The sequence below is a fragment of the Aptenodytes patagonicus genome, chromosome 1 (assembly GCF_965638725.1).
Source record: "Aptenodytes patagonicus chromosome 1, bAptPat1.pri.cur, whole genome shotgun sequence".
Lineage (NCBI taxonomy): Eukaryota > Metazoa > Chordata > Aves > Sphenisciformes > Spheniscidae > Aptenodytes > Aptenodytes patagonicus.
In genome coordinates this window covers 155,162,087-155,184,333 of record NC_134949.1, presented here as the reverse complement: position 1 = coordinate 155,184,333, position 22,247 = coordinate 155,162,087, and the positions used below count along the sequence as shown (strand labels likewise).

Here is a 22,247-nt window from a genome sequence, read left to right as displayed (position 1 = left end):
TTTGTACAAATGTTGTGTTCTAGTAGGGCATAACGGCAGCAGCTGCTCTTACAGTAATCCTGGCCTATTCAGCCAGCCACCAATGAGGCTCTAAATGGCCCGGCAGTTACAGTAGTTTGGGTCCATTATGTTGCTGATAATTTTGAATCCTGACAATTAGAGCAGAAAAAATACATTTCTTTGTATTCTGAATAACAGAGAAATTGAATGGACTACAAAACACTATGTGCTCGCATGCTGCAGATTGTAAAATATTGCTAATGTGTGGCATAATTTGAATGTGAATGTGTGTGTGCGCTTTGGAACAGGTACGTGCTTCCAGGCAGACGTTTAGCAGAACAACAGCAGATCTTGTATGTTTCTTTCAGAGGAACAGTTTACCACAGCAAGGTAATGTGCTCCACAATGCTAGGAAAAGCACTACAGAGTTTGTACATTTTTTCTTAACAAAGCCTAGTTTTTATACATTAATAGCAGAGATAGGTACACAAATGTTTCCACTAGGATTAGAACTCTCTCTGTTTTTCTGTGTAACAGAAAGCCTCCTGGAGTGTCATCACTTAGGTAATTAATTCTGATATACATATGCTAAACATCTTTAAAGTTGCGTAGAAAAGTCTAGGGAATATCTTTTAATACAACCTTCTTACATTAAATGTCTTCACATACAGTGTGTTTTTTGAATCTGCCCCTGAACTGAAACACTACATTTATGGCTAGTTTGGACAAAATTCTCTTTTCATAGCTGGTGGGTAGATGTGAGATAAGGGGATAACATTTTCTCACAGATATGTGTAAATGCAGCTATTTCAATGGAATAACTGCTCCAACAGGGACTTGTTTAGCTTATTGACTGCACAGACAGTGGCGCGGCCCCAGCGGATGTCCTAAAGCTACCTGTACTGTGAGAGCCAAAAGGACATTTTAGCTTCTAGGTCCAGGTATGTGCCCTAGCACATTACATCATTACTCTTCACTGGGACAATAACTGGATGCAAACCAGCCACCTTCTTCCCACTCTTAATTCCTGATTTCCATAGGGAGAAACCCAGTCATGAAAGGAGTTGCCACATGTCCTGACAGACCCCCCTGGCTGGATTACTGGGGTCCAATGCTGAAAGGTGAGACAGAGGACTCCGGCACAGAAGTCTAAGCATAGCTAGGATAACTAGGGATAACTTTTAGCCTACAGCATCTTAATAAGATGTTTGTGGGGAAGGAAGATTAGTGTCTTCCCCACACTTCCCTTCACATGCTGAGGTGGTGGCCAACATGATCACAGGGCTCCCTTAGGGAGAAGGTAAAGGGAAGGGCAGCTCAGAATGGCAGGTCCGTCTCTTCTGGGCAGTGCCTGGAAGAGCCACAAAGCTTCACAAAACCACCTCATCCTGCTTGTAGAAGACACAATGCAGGTCCTGCGTTTCTGAGTGAAGACTAGCTTGAAAGTATCTGCTTATGCTACTGGATATTTAAATTCAACCATTCCCTTCAGTACTGTTATTTTAAATATTACTGAATGCAAAGAGCTGTAAGGACAGGTGACTAATTATTATTGAATCTGTACTCACCAACAAGGGATCATATTTGCTGTGGAGACTTACACCAAAAGTCAGTGAAGCACTGACACCTTACATAGCTTCTGTTCTAAATCCAGACCTAAAGGAGCACTGCCACGGATCTAAGAGTTATGCCAAAGCTATGTGCACAGGCTGATGTCTGCAGCATGAGTTCCCGTGCTATGTTTTTATTTCAGAAGGCTTATTTTCTGCTTGTTTGTGCAGAAGCAATTTAGCAGGCAATATACGAGTACTGCACTCCCAAGAGATAACCGTTACTCAGGAGTTCACTTTTTAAAAAGAGATATTGCACGTCCCCAGTATTTTCATGCTATTTTAGCTTTATGGGGCACAGACTGATTTCCTATTCTATTTGCCTATTGTATTTTACATGATAGATAGGTTATTTTATTATAATAGGCTGCAATAAGAGATGCTTACTTATCTCTCAGCTGATAATGACTCCAGTGTCCACATATGTCTTCAATACCAGCCTTCAAGTGATCCATCAACTAGAGAAACAAACATGGAAAAATTTTAGGCGTCCATTATGAGAAAATAATGTCACCACAAATACACAATTGTTGACAGGATTTTGAGATTTTTTTTAGCTGGAGGGTGTGAGTTAATTCTGAAGGCATCTATATTTCTCTAAAAATCAAGGCAAAGATCCCACTGTGGCAGCTCCTATGCTTGGCTGCAGCGGCAATATTTTGATGGAGGCGACAAGTCTATCAGTCTGCTGTCATCTCACCATCACCCAGCAACATACAGGCCCAAGTTAAGGACTATGTCCAATGGAAGATGATATTGAGCATCCAAATTGCCTGGTCCTCTTTGTCTACTGAGGCCAAAAACTAAACTCTTGGTTCTGTCAACCAGGTTGCCCTTCTGCATATGTGACCTCCCTGAGAGGGGCACAGGGCCAGGTATCCCACACCTTAACCTTTGCCTTGACCGACAAGTCCTCTGAGGGTTTTGTAAATTGTCATGAGACTGGTAAGTTCATCACTGCTAACTACCAGGATTTTCAGTCATCTTTTGTGTGTTTGTAGCATTATGGAAACAGACAGAAAAATGGCCAATTCTTACATACATATTGTTTTAAGTGGTGCTTTTAAACATAACTTCCTTTCAAGGTTAAGTGTAGAGGTTGAAATAGTAAGAATTAAATGCACTTCAAATTCAAATCAGTTGAGATTAGCACATTTTGCTAATGTGTTAGCAACAAAAAAAATTAAGCATGTGCTTAATTTTAAGGCACAGGGTTTCTGTTAATTTCAAATATATTCCCTATTGTGAAAATGAAAGCATGTACATATATTTTGTATAGTGTTGTTAAGTCAGTTTGAGCAGCTTTCTGTTATTTTATATAATGGTAATTTGAGAGCTAAAGCAAATGTCTGAGAGGGGAAAAGATCATTCAGAATAACTTGAAACTAAATTTGCAGACCAATGGTTCAATTCATTTCAGTTCAATAAAACTTGATTAAAGACTTTTAAGGTGTCAGTGTGTCTAGAACCAGTCAAAAGATGGCAACAAAGGTATCTGACAAATCTAGCTGGCAAGGATGATGAGTGCATTTTGTAACTGCTACCTTTATGTTTCTGTCCTCCCATGGTCACAAGTATCAAGAAGTAAGGGCCCTGCTACACCGTGACACTTGTGGTATGATATTAAAATATGATAGTCACTATGAATATAAATGCAATATCATATTTTAGAAAATTATGCCTAGGGTTTCCTCCAAATGTTGTTAAAAGCATTCAGTGTCCAAATCCACTGAATGCCAGTGCTACCAAATGCCTCCCTCTGGTCCAGCTCATTTGGAATACTCTTTCTCTTCTTCTTTTTAGGATACCAGCTACTGATATAAAAAAACTTACTCGCACATGAATTTCTTCACTGATTGACTCCTTTTTGTTGGTCTTTTTAACATCTAGATATCTGACCAATGGTCCAATTGTGATTCCCTGCATTTGGAACAATGAGTTGAAATGTTTATTATCTTTTAGAAAAAACAGAAAGGAAGCAAAAGGATTTAATTTTAATCGATTAGGAAAGCTGTGTCTAGACACAAGAATGATCTATTACTTGTATGGAGAACTACAGAAGAGGATTAAAACTCAAAAACTTAAAAAAAATTACGCACCAGTTTTTTTATAAGCAAGGTTGTATTTATCAACATGTTTTAACTATGTAAAGTAACTGACTTATTGCCAACCTTCTTCAAAAGAGCACTCACTTGAAACAAAACATTATCTTTGTGAGGTTCTTACAGTCTTGAAACCTCTTACTTCAACATTTTCAGAATTAAATATTTTGGGGGTTTTTTCACTTAGAAACCGTTTTCAGCTGTTCCCAATTCTTTACTGCACTGCTACAGAATAGCATTTAAAAAGGGGAAATAGAAACAAAATGTTTTTTCTGAAACATTCTGGTGGAATCTAAGTGCGCATAGATGCATGCGAGATGCGCAAATGCACAGTGCCCCATTGGCACCCTAGAGTATCTGAGATATTGGTATGGGAAAATACAGAACATAGGATGCAAGACCTCCAGAAGATCCAGTCCTTCCAGGTACAGCATTGTAAGCCAAGTGGAATAACCCAAACATCTGAGGTAGACACCTATTCTTACAAATCTGAATTATTCACTTTATTTTTCTTTAATATTCTTTTACAAAGGATTTCAAAATGTTCTCATTTGGTCTCCAGGATTAATCAAGATAAAAGTAAAAAATTCAAAACCCTTCATAGAACAGACATACTGTTTTCTGTCCAGTTTGAGATACACCACTAGTAGAGAATGATTCTGTGCTGAAGTGTAAAGTTAAAATGCTTCTTAACTTGGAAGCGCATGTGGAGTGAACATAAGAGATTTTGTTCACAAAGTGCCCTTTTCCCTGAATATTTTAGAAGACACAGGTTTTCAATACAGATTTTCTGAAAAAGTTATTTAATAACACCTAAAAAGCCCTGAAAGGATAATTACACAGTGCAGTACTAAATCTGGCCATAAAATACGATAGCTTGTCCTAGTTTAAGAGTAAATTCAATGCAATCTTCACCATGAAGCTTTCAGACACCTCTATTACATGAAAGCAATCCATTAAGAAATACACTTACTTGGATGAACACAGTGAAATATATAACTACAAGAGTAGCAGTAATGAACAATTTTTTTCTTGGGAAGAGATTCACTGGAAGCAAGAATGCAAGAGAGAAGCTGCTGGCTCCTCGAAGGCCACTGTAGGAAATAATGAGTTGGTCTTTGAAGGTGAAGGGATATGTTCGGAACTTGTTACTGATGTAGAAGAGAGCAAATACACCTAGGAAGGGAAAAAAACCATGACTATTATTAATCAAGGAGAAAAGGAAAATATTTAAAGCAAAACAACCTCTTGGCTCAGGCATCTGTTGACAGACCTTTCTTTTCAATTTTGGGTTCTTGTAGCTTCCCTTTGACCAACTGCTGAATCTGTTTTGTGTGAAGTAATCTCCTAGAAAAGACCGTGGTTCCTACCTGCTTCAGGATTTAAATTCCCTTATGCAGTTTAGAAGTGAGATTAGGAGATTAGGGGAAAAGATTTACTTTCTATATTTATGTTGCACAGTTCTTCTCTGAAGTGTTCTGAGGGCAAGACAAACCACTGGACGAGGGTTTTTCCTGTGCCTTCCCTTGCAATGTTTCCTGCTTTCTGCATAGTATCCGCCCAAAGTGTTTAAACAGTGCTTTACCAATAAGTCCTGTGGACAGGTTCACTGAAAAGCAAAGAGTAATAGCATTTTAATTTTTAATCCTCTGGCTTATTGTGTCTCTAATTCTCTGTTTATTTCTCAAATTTCATTTTGCTTTTAATAAAAGTTAAAATTAATCAGACAGCCTGTGGCTGTGTAAGGACTGCAGCTTTTCTTTATAGAGTACATTTAGCAATTTGCTCGATTTACTCTTAATCTTCTTCATCTTCCATAAGAAACATGTATCCTATGTTTTGTGTGGAAACTGTTAAATCACTGAAGTAAAAGCTGACAAACGCTGATAATTACTGGTGTTATTTTACACAATTGTCACTGATAAACTCAGTGGATTATTATAGGTAAGGCCAGTAGCAGAATCCTGTTATGCAGGTTGCTGGGTACCGCTTTATATAAGACCTTTTTTGGCTATTTATGACTATGCTAGACATCAGTTACTCAGACTGAAACTGCGTATGTGAGGTATCGCCCTCAGGCCAATTCTCTTTATTCAAGCTTCAGAGAAAATGATGTAATCATTTTAGCAAACAATTTTAGCGGAAAATATTTCGGCCTTCCTCTGGAAAGCTCTAGCACTCCCCTTGGTGTTTGAGAGAAGTATGGACATGTGGCAGCAAAATAGCTTTTGTGTTAGGAGAGCACTTTTTCTGTCTTGATTGGAAGGATATTCCAATACGGACTCTGAAAGTAAGCCTTTAAAAACTTAGGGGCCATGCTTGGTCCAGGATTAGCAAGAAAATATGTAATTACTTTCTTTTTGCTGTCAACCCACAAGAATCATATCACCTCTACTGTTGAGTACTTGTGTCATCCCTATGTAACAGAGCTGTTCAGATGCACGTACTTGAACCTTCACAGGTTTCCCCTTTCCTCTTTTTCCTCTGGTTAAATGCCTTCCTCCAGGGCTCTCAGGCTTAAAAGCAAAGGTCTTGAAATATGTATGGGCTCTGAGCGTCAAGCCAACATCTTCTTCCTGCTCTGGTATTCTTTTTGACTGAGGGATAAGCCACCTGAGAGGTTTAAGAAATAGCACCTTAATCTCAGATGTTTGATGCCAACACTTAGCTGGCCCCAAATGTTAGACTCAGAGTACTGTATGCTAGAAAGGACCTTTGGAGGTCATCTAGTCCAAGTCCCTACTCAAAGCAGAGCTAATCACATCAGGTTGCTCAAAGCTCCTGTCAAGTCTTGAATGCCTTTAAGAATGGAGAGCTGGGCCACTGTTACAATATTGGATCACCCTCATGTTAAGAAATGGGTTCCTACTGTCTAATCAGAATTTCCCACATTCCAGCTTGTGTCTGTTGCCTCTTGTCCTATTGCTGTGCACCTCTGAGAAGTGTCTGGCTCCATCTTCTCACTCTCCTCTGATCAGGTACTTGTAGAAAGTAATAAGGTCTCTCCTGTGCCATATCTTCCCCAGGCTGCATAGACTCAGCACTCTCAGACTCTCCTTGTACATCCACTGCTCCAGCCTCTGACCAGGTTGGTGGCCTCTATTGCACTTCATCCAGAACCTCCGTGTCCTTCCTATACTGGGGGAGCCCAGAACTGGAGAGAGCACTCTGGAGACAGCACACACTTCCACCAGTGCTGAAGAGAGGGGAAGAAACACTTCGCTGGACCTGCTGGCTACACACTTGCTAAGGTAGCCCAGGACACAGTTGGCTGCCTTTGTCACAAGGACATAATTCTGGCTTGTGTTCAACCTGTTGTCTACCAGGCCAGGTCCTTATCTGCAGAGTTGCTTACTAGACTCCAAGGCTGTACTGGTGCACGGAGTTATCCCAACCCACATGTAAGTCCTTGCATATGCTCTTCTTGAACTTCATGAGCTTTCTGTCAGCCCACTTCTCCAGCCTGTCCAGGTCCTTTTGAATGGAAGCCATCCAGAATACTGACTGCTCCCTGCAGTTCAGTGTCAGCCACAAACTTGCTCAGTGTGCATTCCATTCCATCCTCCAGGTCATTAATGAAGACATTAAAACAATATTGGTCCCTGTACTGAGCCCTGAGGCATGCCATTAGCCACCAGCTAGACCAGTATTTTGAGACCAGCGGTCCAGCCGATTCCCTTCCCACATTATCAACCACTTCAACTGGCCAAAATCTGCTCTTTGAAGTCCAGGGTTGTAATTCTGCTGTTTGTCGGCTTGCTCACTCCTGTCAGGGTCTTAGCACCCACAGTCTCATGGTCACTGCAGTTAAGGCTGCCCTCAATCTTCACACCTTCAGCCATTTCTTCCTTCTTTGTGAGTGGTAGAGAAAACAAAGCATATTCTCCAGTTGATTCATCAGCCAGTCTCCAGCAACTATTACTTGCCTTTTCCTCTCAACCCCTTTTTGCCTTCCCCTTCAGGGCACAGCTGGCCCTGATGAATCACCTGACAGGTCTTGTTCCTCCTCAATACTGTAGCAGATGATGCGGGGCCAATGCCCAGAGCTCAAGCCTGGGCTCTGTATGTAAAGGGAATATAGACAAGGGCTGAAGGCTGGAGGAGGTGGTGGCAGGTGCCCAGTGTAGATTTCTGCCCCACAAGATGCTCCAGAGGGGCCTCTTTTGATTATAAATGAAGCATGGGGGAACTAACCTACTAACTTAGTTAGCCAAGGTAGGTGCCTAAATTTCAGTGCTCAGAATATCTCCTCCAAGGCCACCTGATGGAATATTTGGACTTCTCATTCTCTTTAAAAATATAAATTACTCTGAAAAATCCTACTGAAATTCAGAAAGAATATTATTAAGATGGCCAATTCAGGCACTCAAGTTAAAAAATGTCAGAAATAAGGTTGCCTGCTTAATTGCATTTTTGGCCCATGTGTACAACTTCCAAAACGTCTTTCATTACAAAAGCATCATTCACTCATATTTTTAACTAAATTTAAGTGACAAATAACAGTGGCTGAGTAGGGTGCGTTCCATAATTCATCACCTCTCCAGGAGTACATACGTTTGCTTTCTGTTGCAGCAGTTTTAACTTAACCTGATGCAGAATAGAGTATTCAGGTTCAAAAAAAGGATGGCATAATTCATGGGCAACAGGCCCAAAACAGACCCCTATATAGCATAGGCAAGGAGTGTACCCTTTCACATCCCTAACACAGTGACTGTAGATGCTGAGGAAGTAGGAGGTGAACAGAGCTCAGAAAGTGGCCAGGCTTGCAAGCCTTTCCTAATTAGCATCTCCTGCGGGCCCTGTTGAAGACATTGCTGGAGGGTTGGGTTGACCCAGTGGGTCATTCCTTCTTTTCTTATGTCAGCTAGAGTGTTTGGCTGGACGGTACTAGTAGATGAGGGAGAAGATGGCAATGTGTTGCCTCTCTGCTTCTACAGTTGCAGTAAATTGGCTAACGGGCACAAGAGCAGCTCGTACGAGAAGTCTGCCAGGACTGCTACCACCTCCAGAACACCTTCTTATTGCTTCTCCTTTTTCAACGTTACTGTCAACCCATCCTGGACATCAGGAGAAGATGAGAAATTGTGTCCCACAGCTCGTGTGACATCATCTACAAACTGCGCTGCCCATGCTGGAGGAATCCCAGTCTCACAGATTAGGGAGTAGGAGACCTTTCCAGGAATGGGGAGATACTGTGTATAGAAATGGAGTAATTTCAAACAGGCATTCTTTTCTAGCAGTTTAAAACTCCAGGGTTGACTTGTGAGGAGCAGTAGCATAGTGGGGTTGGCCTATACGTGGTATAAGGAAGGAAATAGAGTCCCTGTTCAGTTATCTATCAGTGCTAATTTTCACCTTCCCTCTTTTTCAATGCCTCCGGCACTCCTGGCCCAGGACCTGTAGTGTTATAGCACCAGAAGTATGGTGATGTACATTATCTAATTATTAAGTTAATTACAGTGTGCGATGAAATCATTATGAAGCCCACTTACCCAAGGGCATATAGTTAACTAAGATATAAGCATCTATATAGGCATAATCATGGCAATATTTTAATTTTGCTTAAAATATTCCATTCTCACCTAATCATAAAGTCTGTGCTTGGAGACTGGCATTCAGATTTGTTTGGGGCTTTTTCCCTGTTTTTCTCCATGTGTGGATTTGTGAAATTAACTTATCAGTAACATAAGCCTAGTAAATTCATTATTAAACCGGTTATGCCAGTCTGCACAGACTTTTCTAACATACCTTTGCACCAAAGGGTTTCTCTCAGAGGTGCAGAGGTTGCCTGCAAAAGCTGACTTACTCAGTGTCCGCCAAACGAGGCAGAAGAACAGAGTGAAGCAAATGAAGGCCCAGTTCCACTCGTGGTTTTTCCCCACTGTAGACACTCCCATGAACACGAAAATCAGGGTCTCGCTGACGCTGCTCAGCATCTTCATGAAATATTTTATTGTGGTACAGGAATTCTGGGAAACATTCTCCTCCACGTATTTTTTCATTGTCACTGCACATGCTGTCATCCTGTACCAGGCAAAACATCAGAGATCAGCCACACCCTGTTTTTCTTTTCATTTAAGAACAACCTCAGCCTTCATTACCTGCACTCTCCATCACCAGCCTCTGACCTTCCTAATATCAAGAAGCATTTTATTTCTTCAGTAACGTTAGCTATTTCATTAGGTAGAAGAGCATCTTCATTCAGCTTCACAAATCCATTTTGCATACAGGAAAAAGGAAGCAAACCAGTCAGCCTTCCTGACGAGGAAGTGGGGGTATCACGTTCCAGTTCAAAGTCCATTTTATCCCGAATGCCTAACACACAGCCACCAAGCACCAAATATTTGAGTCTCAAACAAAGGGCAATTCGGTTTTGTACCAGCCTACGGATGGATCGGTTAGAGGGACATAATCTGCCTCTTAGTGATCGTCTCTTTTGAGGTGGTGGTGGGAGAACATGGTGGTAGTCCTATGCCGGGGCCAAAGCTCCCGGCAGCTCCCTGCCAGCTGGCTGGCAGATCAGCAGGGCCAGGGTAAGCGTCAGTGACTCTGCACCCACAGCAGCCCATTGCTGTACAGCAGGGGGAAATTCAGTTATCCTACAGAGGTGTCCTTCCCCGCTTTTAGCTATCCAGCGTGTGGAGAATGTGCCTAAAGAAGCAAAGGGATGTTTTCCACCTCTTCGCTGTTAATGAAGACTAGAGCCTGCTTCAGAGGCATCAGCAGCCACCCAGCACAGACGCTGGTGACAATCACACGGAGCAGTAGTCTTTGAGCAGCCCTACTGAAGGGGGTTTCCTCTTCCCCCCTTGATTTTCCATAGTCATAGGTAATAGATAGATTGGGTGCTATGCTAGTAACATATTCCATCATCTATCTAGTTTCTACTGATGTTATTTTAGTCTTTAGAGGCTTCTTGTGATGATATTTTTCCAAACTTGTGAATTCAGAGAACGCTGACTGTTCATTAAATAACCCTTCATCTAGTTTCTGCTCATTTAATTTCCACTGAAGAAATCTCAAGGATATTCTGGTGGAGCTGAGACATTTAGCAGGTCCAAGGACACTCTAAGACAAGGCCATTAAGCATTAATGTTTAATACTGTTGACTTTCAGAGACACAAGAGTAATAGACTTTCACGATCCAAGTGAAAAATGAATGAATTCCTCAATAATTCAGAAAGGTGACAATAAGTTCCCATCCCTAAAACAAGCAATAATTTCCTTAATGAAGCAGTAAGAATAATAAATCCCAATTATATTAACATTCTTTTATTACTAGTAATTTCAGCACTCTAATGAAAATAAGAAGCAAAAGAAATAAGGAGCTACGTAGTCTAGTGTAATGAATAGGCAGGGAAGCAGTATTTTGGGCAGTGTAGGTAGGAAAGGGTCCACATGGTATTAGTGCTCACTACACACTGGGTCTAACCCCGCTCAACTAAATTCGCCAGTCACCTCAATCAGAGCAAATGTGTTGGATATGCAAAACGTAGTACAAGAATCGTCTGCTTTGCCTAATTGCTCAGAAAAACGCATCTCCTGTCTAACTACTTATTCAATATGTTTAAATATTCAAATATTGCTTGCCAGGACCATCCTGCAAAGGTTGTTTTTACAAAGCCAATTCTGCTCTGAAGCTGAACAAATTGGGGGTCAGCCTGGAGAAGAGAGGGCTCCAGGGAGACCTTATTGCGGCCTTTCAATACTTAAAGAGGGCTTATAAGAAAAACGGGGACAAACTTTTTAGTAGTGCCTGTTGCAATAGGACAAGGGGTAGTGGTTTTGAACTACAAGAGGGTAGATTCAGACTATATAAGGAAGAAATTTTTTACGCTGAGGGTGGTGAAACACTGGCACAGGTTGCCCAGAGAGGTGGTGGATGCCCCATCCCTGGAAACATTCAAGGTCAGGCTGGATGGGGCTCTGAGCAACCTGATCTAGTTGAAGAAGTCCCTACTCATTGCAGGCAGAGTGGACTAGATGACCTTTAAAGGTGCCTTCCAACCCAAACCATTCTGTGATTCTATGATTCTATGAAATCAGGGTTTGACAAGTGGAGGTGAGTAAATGCACCTGTCTGGACATCAACAGCCACACACTTGTATTTGTTAGGTTTAAACTCAAAAAACCTCAAAAAAGGGAACTCCTTGCTGGAGCACCAGGGCCCGCAAGACCTGGCATGCAAGCTCAGAGCCAACACAGGCCATGCAGGGCTGCTGCCACGCACCAGCTGGGCGCTGAGCCTGCAGCAGCCAGCAGCACTAGCTGGAGCATTTACCATCATCAGGTTCCCATCTCTTTACACTTTACCCTGCTGAGGGGCTGTTTGGTGTGATATCTTTGAAATTCACCTACCAGCAGTTTTCTCGCAAAGTCTCTCACTTTCACCCCTATTCCTTCCTTTCTCTTCTGACTTCTTGCCTGCCGCCGTCCTCTTTCATTCCCACAATACTCACCCTCTCCGCATTTACTGCGGTTGATAGACCTGCCAGCTTTCTCTCTCCAGCGGGCACCCATGCCATGACAGCACTTTAAGGAAGTAGTCCCCAGCATTACAGCGATATCAAGCTATCCTGATCACATCAAAATATGACCATCAATATCCATATACATGAGTATATGTATGTATATGTGCTTGATGTTCTCGGTTGCCTGGTTTTGCCCAGTTTCAGTTCCAGTGATGCTGTTCAAATGTAATGTAATTCCAGTAAACTGTGTTAGAGCTGATGTTCACAGCTGTATACAAAAGCAAGAACTAGGATGTTCTTTATTATGTTTTCCATACTCATTACTTTTCATCTCTCTTGATGGTGATGCTGCTGAGAAATAAATACAGATACACTGATCTATTATCACATCATTCTCTCATTCTCTCATTCTGCTGATCTTATCGGAGGTAGCGGCCAGATGGTGGCAGCACTAATCATTTTACCCACAGCGCACAGTATTTTTTCCAACAGGCAAAAATCTAAAAAAATTTCAGAGCGGATATGCACTACTCAGTAGTACATCTATGCCTATGCTGACTGTGGGTTTGCTTTTCCTAGTTACCACTGCATTTTACAGGTCCCTTAGAAGCCATCCACTGCAGATCTGTAGGCCAGAGACTGAAAATACCTGTATTGTACCAACCTCAAGCAAACCACCTCCTCAAAACAATGCCACTTCCCTCGAGAGGGCATCCAAAAAGCCGTAAGGGATACTCACGCCAAAATGCCCGAGATGTAAAGGGTTTCAGCGGACAGGTATGACAGGTAGCTGAACATGAAGACCAGCAGTGGTTCGATAGCAGAAACGTTGTGGGTGAATCGAGTCATGAGTGCCGAAACAAATCCAAAGACGATGCCAAACAACATGCCACCCAGCCCCACCACGAAGAACCGAGCGAAGCCAGCAAAGACATCGATGGATTCGATTTCTTCGTACCTGTGCATCTGGGTGAAGGCGATGAGGATGTTATATAAAACCTACATGTGAAAATAAGGAGACAGCAGTCAGGTGTTTTTCTGAACCTGGCAGGCTTACTCATTTCATAACGGGAGGGGGGGTGTGTGTGGGTGTGGGTGTGGGTGTGGGTGTGGGTGTATATATGCCTGAAATTGCTTTAGACAGCTCAGCAAAGTAACAGTTGAAATCTCAGCTGGTTCTTAACAAGTCCCAGAATTAAGGGTCCGTTAAGTGTCCTGAAAAATAGCAAAAAAAGGAAGGGTAGATGGTTATATAATAAAAGTAAAACTTTGGGGGATCAAATGCAATTGAAGTAACCAAAAAATGCTCATACTTTTTTGTTTTCTGAAGGTAAACTTAATTATTGGTCTTTGTAGCAGATGTTGAAAGCCCAGCTGGGTACCTTACCAACCCCAGGCTCTCCCCTCCATGTTCTCTTTCTGACTCAGGATGGGGCAGGGCAGCGACTAAGAATCACACTTTTGATTTAAATCCCATTTAGGTTGTCTGTATGATCAGTAGACTGGACGCACTTCATTAGATGGACTCTGGAATGTTAAATGTTTTTCAATAGTACTTGACGCATAAAAATCATGAAACATCACTGGAAATGGGAAAGGAAGCAGGAGAGGGAAGGGAAGGGAAGGGAAGGGAAGGGAAGGGAAGGGAAGGGAAGGGAAGGGAAGGGAAGGGAAGGGAAGGGAAGGGAAGGGAAGGGAAGGGAAGGGAAGGGAAGGGAAGGGAAGGGAAGGGAAGGGAAGGGAAGGGAAGGGAAGGGAAGGGAAGGGAAAGAAAAATGGTAGCCTCAGTTTCATATTATCTCTACCTAGATAAATACAGCCTCTCTATCCTCACATGTTTTGGGTTTGATGCCACTTAACCTCCTTCCAAGGAACTCTGTGTCAGTCTCAAAGTGAGAACCAAAAGCTGTGGCACTCTAAATGGCTAAAGATCCTTCACACATATATTTTGATTAGAAAGCTTGAAATGACAAAAAAAAAAGAAAACAATGTCAGATTAGAAGAAAGATTGAATTTGCTACATTATATAATTTGATCTGTAAAGATAATTTCATTTAGTTTAGAGCAGATAAGTTTACCATACTTCTATTATAAATAATTTCTTTTCTGCAGAAATTTGTGATGAAAAATCTTCAGTATATTCCACTTTCATCCATCTTTTAGAAACCAATAGAAAGTTTCCACAGTAATGAGTGGTGTAGTAATAAAAAGGTCTTAGAGGTTGCTGACAGTCGGTTAACACTAAGCCCTGTCAGATCTGTTTACAGGGAGTGTGTAACACATGACAGTCACCTTTCAGTTTTCAAGAGAATTTGGGGAATATCTAAAGACACCAGCTCTCCAAAGCTGTTGCACCAAAGCATTAGTTCAAAAACACAAAACGGATGAAAATCATTTGCCTTATCTGGTTTTCTTTGGTCTTTTTTCTTCATATAGTTAATTCCAGAAGGCTATTAAGAAGATTAAAGCACATATTTGCAGGTAGAAGAGTCAAGCTCATTAGGATAATAATTATTCCCCAGCTACTATCTAATCTTAAATTGCTGCTGGGAACATATGACCTTGAGCTGTCACACAGCCTGTTCTCCAGGAGGCTCATTGCTAATATTTCTGGGGGACAGACAAAGCACAACAAAGTGTTTCATGTGAGAAAATACCCAGAGCTGCTTTTTCCTGATGACTATGTATGAAATTAGGCTCTTCAGTGGCAGATAAGGAAAAGAGGGTTCATGTCTCCACAGTAAGTAAACCTTAGTGTACTTACCGTATAGCTTTTAATTACAAAGCCTGTTTTCTCTCTGTTCCCCCTTTCTTGCAGACGTCAATCTCTTCCTAAGACTTGCGATTCTTTATAAATGATACCAAGGCATGAATCTATGCTGACTTATGAACAAAGCAAATTATCCTCAGCAAATGACTTAGTAAGTTTTTCTCTCTTTTTCTAGTTCCTAAAGTGTCTATATGAAAACTCTGAATTGGCATTAAAATGGAAATTATGGAAATATGGCATAATTTCCATTTTTTTGTAACATGCTTTATGGGAGTAAACTGTTCTGTACAACATCCTGCACTGCGTCATACAAGTAAGGCTCCATGTAACTGCTGCTGGCCTAAGTTACATTGCAGTGTTTATGCCAGTAAATGGAGTACTGTAATTCTTTATATGGTAGGAAAGCCTGAATCCACTTAGGATGCCTTTGTTCACTCAGAAAGAAGGGATGGATTGATAGTTGGCCTCATTTAATGACTCTGAGAAAGTCATGCTTTGGGGTTTTTGGAGGGGACATTACCGTGTAGTGGTGTACCGCTGGGTGGCTGTTAGTGCCAGGGAAAGGAAGAGAGAGCGTGACACTGTCGCCCACAGGGGACCTCCCCAGGGGCTGGTCCCTGCTCCAGCTGTCTGTATGATCCAAACATTGCGCTGACCATACACTTCAGAAGCACTGGAAAAAAGATTTTTAAGAAACTGACTTAACCACCAACACAGGCAGCCTTGATAACTCTTTCTTTCGACCCTGATAACTCTTTCTGACCACATGCATTTAATTTTACTCTAAACACAGTGGGTGAACTTCAACAGCAGCAACAGAGAATATCTCCATCCTCCTTCCTAGCACCCATACATCCCAGTGGTCAGAGCCTTCCTCAGCGACATCAGAGAGGTAAATTCAAATCCCCTCCAATAAAGAAATTAATTTTACTTGGTTCTCCATCATGCAGTAGATTTCTTTAACTGCTCTGCTACAGAGCATACAAAGAAGAGAGGGCACCATTAGAGAAAATAGTCACTGCCACTTCATTTTGAGTACAGCATGATGTATAGGTGTTCTCAGTGTTTCTAAAATCAAACCTCAGAGATGAAGTAGTCAGGGGAAATACTCTGTTTCCTGATGCACACAGGTGCTCAGCTCCTGTTGAGACAGAAATGGTCTGTGTATATGCGGGAGCAGAGCTTCAGATGCCTTTGCAGCAAAACCAGAGTCCTCCACCTGTGTTCGGGTTTGAAGGAAATCTGCACTGGATTTACCAACATCACTGTTTAGAACAGGGCCTTGAAACTCCACTAATGTATGATACATGCCAGGACCAGTCCTGTTGCTGTCTGCACTATTCTGATGCTAACACTCTTCTCAGAAGCAACTGGGAAAAGAAGCAATTAACAGGACCTGGAGCCTTCTTGTTCCATTCATGGACATGGCCCTACTGAGGAGAATGGGAAAAGGTATAAATGGGTAAAAAGGGTAACTTATCCACTTTTGTCCCAGTCCCTTAAGTCAAAGGCATAACTCCTAAATCATCATTCTAATCCCACAGTCTGTTATTTTGTGAATTTTTTGTACCAGGATATTGAACTAAATATAGGAGAGGGAGCTATTGTTGCCTCAAATGTAAAACACAAGTTCAGCAAAATTCGTACCAGTTTTTCCTGCTGGGGAAAAAAATGTTCAAGCTGATAAGCAGACTGGAGAGAAGCAGGGGATATTTGTATTTAAACAATCAAAAAATATGTATGCTTAATATATCTTGGTGATACTATCTTTTTAAACACATAGAGTTAACTCAAAGGAAACTGTTAAGAGAGAAACAGGGAGGAAATGGTAAGATAAGACACCTGAGATAAACAGTTTTAAAGCCTTTTAAAAAGCAAGTGGGGTATCAGAGAGGAGAAAGCCACCTATTGGGCTCCATCCAGGTGACAAATACTTCAGCATTCGCAAACATGATGCCGGGTAGAGATTTTGAAAACTTGAATGCCCAGAAAATGGGTGAGAGGTGGGTGTTGCAGAGATGCATCAGCAGGAGCAAACAAACTGATTGCAACATAGGTGCTGTGAGAAGAGCCCCGAAGATGAGGGCACGTGGGGCAAAGGGGACTCACAGTGGTGTAGCCAACACTCCCCATGTACAGCCCTTTCATCTCTTTTGCTAACACACCTAGTGCTGCTGAGGAATGCCTAAATACCACTGTTTTTAAAGGCTTTCTGTCCCTACACATTTATGCTGTAACAGGATCCTGACGGAAAGCTCATAAATACCATCATGAGCTGGACCCACATCATAAATAACAACTGGGAACAAAGGGAAGGCAAGAGAGCCAGTCAAAAAAAGGATGAAACAAGCTCTTCTAGAGTGAGGAAGAGGTATTACTTTTTGAGGTCTCCACTTGAAGGAAACAAAAAGACAACTGGAAGTGATAGATGCATTGGGGATTTTTTTGTTACAACTATAACACATGAGCAGTTTGCATGTAAAGTTAAGTGACATTTGTCCCTTAGTTCTACATCAGCCCTACATCTCTGATTCACCAAGAGGAAGGGTTTATGATCAATAGGCTGTGGCTGCAAGAAATTACTTCATTCCTTTTCCTTTTTGCATTACTCATAAACCGCAGTTCTCCCATGAAGCCTTTCAGCAATGAACTCTGTACAGATTTTACAAGTCCAAGTTGTGCTGTACCTCATGTATAACATTATCTGCATAGTGTTTATGTGTTTTAGATTCCTGTGATTTAAATCCTGTAAAGATCTTATCTAGCAAAACTCCTTAACCTGCAGTTAACTTGCAGCACGAGTAGTCCTGTTGGTTTCTGAGCAATGAATTTCCTGCTTGAAATTTACTTCTTGAAGAACATGCGTGTTCTAAGTGGTTTTGTCAATTGTGGTTTACAGCTAGAATTTCAGGTTGCTCCAAGTTTTAGTAGAACTAATGAGAAAAGGGGAAAAGTATTAGCAAAAGGAGCTCTGTAAAAACACTCTTTTCCTATTTAAAAAAACCAACCAAACAACAAAAAACAACAAACAAAATCTCTCTTATTCCAGAAGCATTGTTTCTGGACACTTGAGATAAGACAGCCAAGAAAGGTGAACATTTGTCAGATGTCAATTTTTTTACTGATAGAAACAGAGTTATGCAAAGTTACTAGTGGCTTTTGGAATTCCTGTCTAAGGTCTCTGGGGAACTTCCTAGAAGAGGCTGGAGGAAGGTGTGCGGCCTCCAGAGGTTGTGCCCATCTGGCTCTTTTTTTTTTTTTTTTTTTTTTCCCAGATAGCTCTCTAAGGCATGTGACAAGGCAGGGTCTCCTGTATTGCTACCCCTGCTGCCTTCAGTCTTTAAGCAGTACAATTTTCTATTTATTTGCTTGCACAATGTCAAGAACGTTCCTAGGTCTTACACTGATCCTACCAGAAAAATCAGCTGTAGCTTATCCATTCACTTCAGTGACTGCAAGAGCAAGATGTGATGTCTAATGTGTATGTGTATGCTTCCCTCTTCCAGCAGCTCTAAACCAATATGTTTTTGAAAGAGTTAATATAAGATGTAATCTTTACATACATTAAAATTACTTTTGTGTAATGGAGTGGAGGATCCATAAAATAAATAATGTATCTGGGATCTCCTTAGGGCTGCTCTTGTCCTGTGCCCAATAACCCTCCAAGCCACAAGAGCCCAAAGAGGGGAAGACAAGCAGTGGAAAGGAACTCACCACAGTTATGCCATCATTTAGCAATGACTCTCCAAAGATCATCATGTAAAGCTGCTCATTAACGGAGGCTTCTTCAAAAACTACCAGAGCTGCCACAGGATCCACAGCTGAAATCATGCTGCCAAAGAGCAGGTTCTGCAGCAGGTTCAGGTCGGTCAGGCTGAAGGCTTCGATCTGGCAGACCCCGTAGAGGGAGAGGCCAATCCCAAACGAGTTTAGCAGAGATCCCAACACAGACCACCACAGGATGGACCCAAAGTTTTCAAAAAATGGGCGAGTTGGCATGAAATAACCCTCCTCCAGGACAATGGGTGGAAGGAGATACAAGAAGTAAATACTTGTGTTCATCACTGGTGGAGATTTGTGATCAGAAGCAAAGATGATCGCTCCTACTAGTGCTCCAATGGCAATCAGGATGCAGCTTTCGGGCATGATTCTTGGTAATCGGTGATAGATATGGAAACCTTGAATAAAACGTTAGGGTATTATTCAAGTTTAAATTAACCTGATGTCAGACAGATGTTTTGCCTGCCTTTGAATACTTTGTCTTCAGACAGCCAGATTTTGCTCTTAGGATTATGAATGTAAAAACAGGCAGTACTGTTCCTTTCAAAATTAAACATTCCCAGACTTGTATCACTAAAGCAGGGGAAGAGTTTGGCCATGAATCTCTTCTCTTCCTGCTCCCCAGCTCTCGATTTCTGAGCAAGTGTGCCTGAGCCTAAGCTCTACTTCTAGGAATGCATAACCCTCACTGAAAAGGTACTCCACAATTCGGAAAGAAAATATTCTTCAAGAATCCTTGCTGCCCAACTGCTACTGCCAAACCTCTGAGGCACAGTATTGTCCCCCCATCTCAGAGACCCCTATCTTTGGCCGCAGGTTCGAAGGCAGCTCTGCCCAGTGCTGAGGAGGGTCCCTGGCTGCAGAGCTCCCGCTGGATTTGGGCTGACCAGGAACCTGTAGAAGCCCAAGGGAGCAGGGAGCAGCTCAGATGCCATGGTCTGCTCAGCTCCCTCCACCTCCAGCACTCCCCTGAAGCATTGCATGGACTCCAGGTGATCCACAGGCAGAGGGAGTGAGTACTCATGAACAAAATACCCAAAGCGGCAGGAATCAAGCCACAATAACATAAGGCTTTGTACAAGCTGATTAACCTTGCTTTTCTGGGAAAACTGCTGTTCCTATATAAGGTAAACAACATTTTGTAAAGAACCTTATGAGTTAGTTAACTAAAACAAAACCAGTGATTTCAGCAGAGCTGAAAGAACGACCAGCAGCCATCAAATATCTGAGAAAATAGTGCATCCTAAGGGATTTTTTTTTCCTCACAGAATAAAGGCTGAGTCTACACCAGCAAATTAAGCAGGCCAAAGACCTTTCCAAGCAGAAAGGTTTAGCTTGCACCCATACAGCCAAATTCTCTTCCTTACCCCAGCATAAAGTGGTCACATCCACACTGCCCGTGGGAACAGATCCTGGCCCGCAGTCTGCCCGGGCACTGCCTGGGAGAAGGCTTGTCGACACGGGCCAGAGCTGGGAAGGAGCACACCAACGCTGATGTGGTATGGACAGTCACACACAGCTTCCCGACAGGGTGCTTGTTAGTTTACAAGCATAGATGTAGCCAAGCTGTTTTACAGAGAAAGGGCTACACTTACCATATAAATGTTGTGGGTGTGAATCTTCTGCCCACCTTGATGTACTACTACTGCAACTGCGTTCATATAATTCGTTCCATTTTACACGAATACTGATACCAATACTAAGATAATGTCTAGCAATGGCTCATCCGGTTGCTATACCAGGAACTGTGTAATCATATTGCGAATGAGAGGTGCCTCTACTAGAAATGTAAGGAATTTTTCAGAATTTACAAGAATGAGAATGAGGCAGACTACGAAACCTATAAATCCAATGGCTATGTCTCCGTGCCTGAAGCTAGGTCAACCTTCATCCCATAACTCTAGAAGCTAATGCCATGACTGCATTTCTGTGACCCTTGAATTATCAATGTTCACAAGTAAAGGAAAAGAAAAATATTTCTATGAAATTTCAACTAATTTATTTAGGAGACTATTTGTTTTTACCAAAAAGTACATTAAGATCGTAACTCTACTCATCTCCTTTTTAAATTTAAAAAATCATGTTCAAGTGTCCTGTCAGTTTTACAGAATAAGGGGATTGTTTTGCCTTTCAAGATCTCGGAAATGTTTCCCACCCTGAAATCTGGAAATCCAGAAAGAAGATAATACCTGAATAAAACACTGAAAATTTTTAACAGTTTGGAAATCTTCTTCCCTGGGTAACCAGATTATTCAGACTAACTCTTTCTTCCAAGTAGATTTGAAGTCAGCAGCTCCACACTTTTCATCAAAAATAATATTATTTGAAAACCCCCAGCTAAGGAACAGGTCTGCTGGGGAGGCATCACACCGTTCTTCTAAAGTATCTATTTCTTGCTCAAAACAAGAATATTGAGTAGATATGCCATACGGCAAGTCCTGTGGTTTTATGGATGATGAATAAAGAAATTGATCAATATGCTCACTGCTAACACACTCTGCTGATGCCATAACAACAAATTTGATTTGTGAAAATTTTTATTATTATTTTAGCAGTGAAGACATTTGTTTAGAGGAATTGGATTGAGATCATCAGATGAAACTGGCAAATCATGGTCAGTGGTAATGATTTTTGTCAATTGTGTGACTATGACATGAAAAACGTTTATCTTCAGGCCACCTCCAGAAAATCATCAGTCCCACCTACAAGCCTGTTCTATAGTAATGTTTGAAAATCCCATGGAAAGATCAAAAGGACATGGAGATCACGTGTGCACCTCTTCACATTATTACCATCTTCTTCATTTATTTGATTGCATTAATTCTGAATGGTCAAAATAATTTGAGCCCAGCCATGCAAACATCTAAGACACATGGTGACCCACTTTTGCTATGTTAATTGCAGTCCCTACTTCTCCATGAGTTGTCTTCATTCAGATACCTACATGGAGCTCTAATAGAAGCTAGATATATTGGTATGTATTCAAAAGGCACTTACCCTACATTTCTGATGACCTACACCCTCTTAGACTCTCAGTCCCTCTCCTCTGGTATTACTTTCTGAGCAACTTTAAACAGCAGACATGTAAAACAAAGACTCATAGGGAAATGTTTCCTATTATTCACATAATGGAAGAATTCTTCCCACTTTTCTCCCCCAAATTCAATACTCTTGAAGTCTCAGTCTGGTGTTACTGATTTCTACAGCTGTGGCAGGTTGTAAATTCTGATATCTTGTCATGTGTAAAGACTAGAAAAAGGGATAGACAGCACTGTGTAGGGAAGCTCTGTTGCTACTCACTAGCATAGACAACCCAAGAGACATGAGGGTTAGAGGTGACATATTTACTTAAGCTGGAAGCATTCACAGGTGGAATTTTGTCATTGTCATGGTAACGAACACACCTGTTCTTTTGAGGACAGAAGCTGTAAAAACAATCCCAGCTACAAAAATGCATGGAAGATACTTGGTTACATGGTACTTTTTAACTTCTTGCCGAGGTAGGAGAACCCAA

The 22,247-nt window shown here is 41.6% G+C and overlaps 1 protein-coding gene across 1 annotated transcript in view; it reads right to left on the bottom strand.

The window, feature by feature from the left end:
- Positions 1-22,247, bottom strand: part of SLC9A4 (solute carrier family 9 member A4) — a 38,681-nt gene that overhangs the window by 16,153 nt on the left and 281 nt on the right. Inside the window, exons 2-7 of the mRNA XM_076359848.1 lie at positions 18,668-19,131; positions 12,923-13,182; positions 9,519-9,736; positions 4,686-4,888; positions 3,444-3,530; positions 1,998-2,068 (exon numbers count right to left, since the gene is read on the bottom strand). Of these exons, the coding sequence (XP_076215963.1) occupies positions 1,998-2,068; positions 3,444-3,530; positions 4,686-4,888; positions 9,519-9,736; positions 12,923-13,182; positions 18,668-19,131 (1,303 nt within the window). The remainder of the gene's footprint in view (positions 1-1,997; positions 2,069-3,443; positions 3,531-4,685; positions 4,889-9,518; positions 9,737-12,922; positions 13,183-18,667; positions 19,132-22,247) is intronic.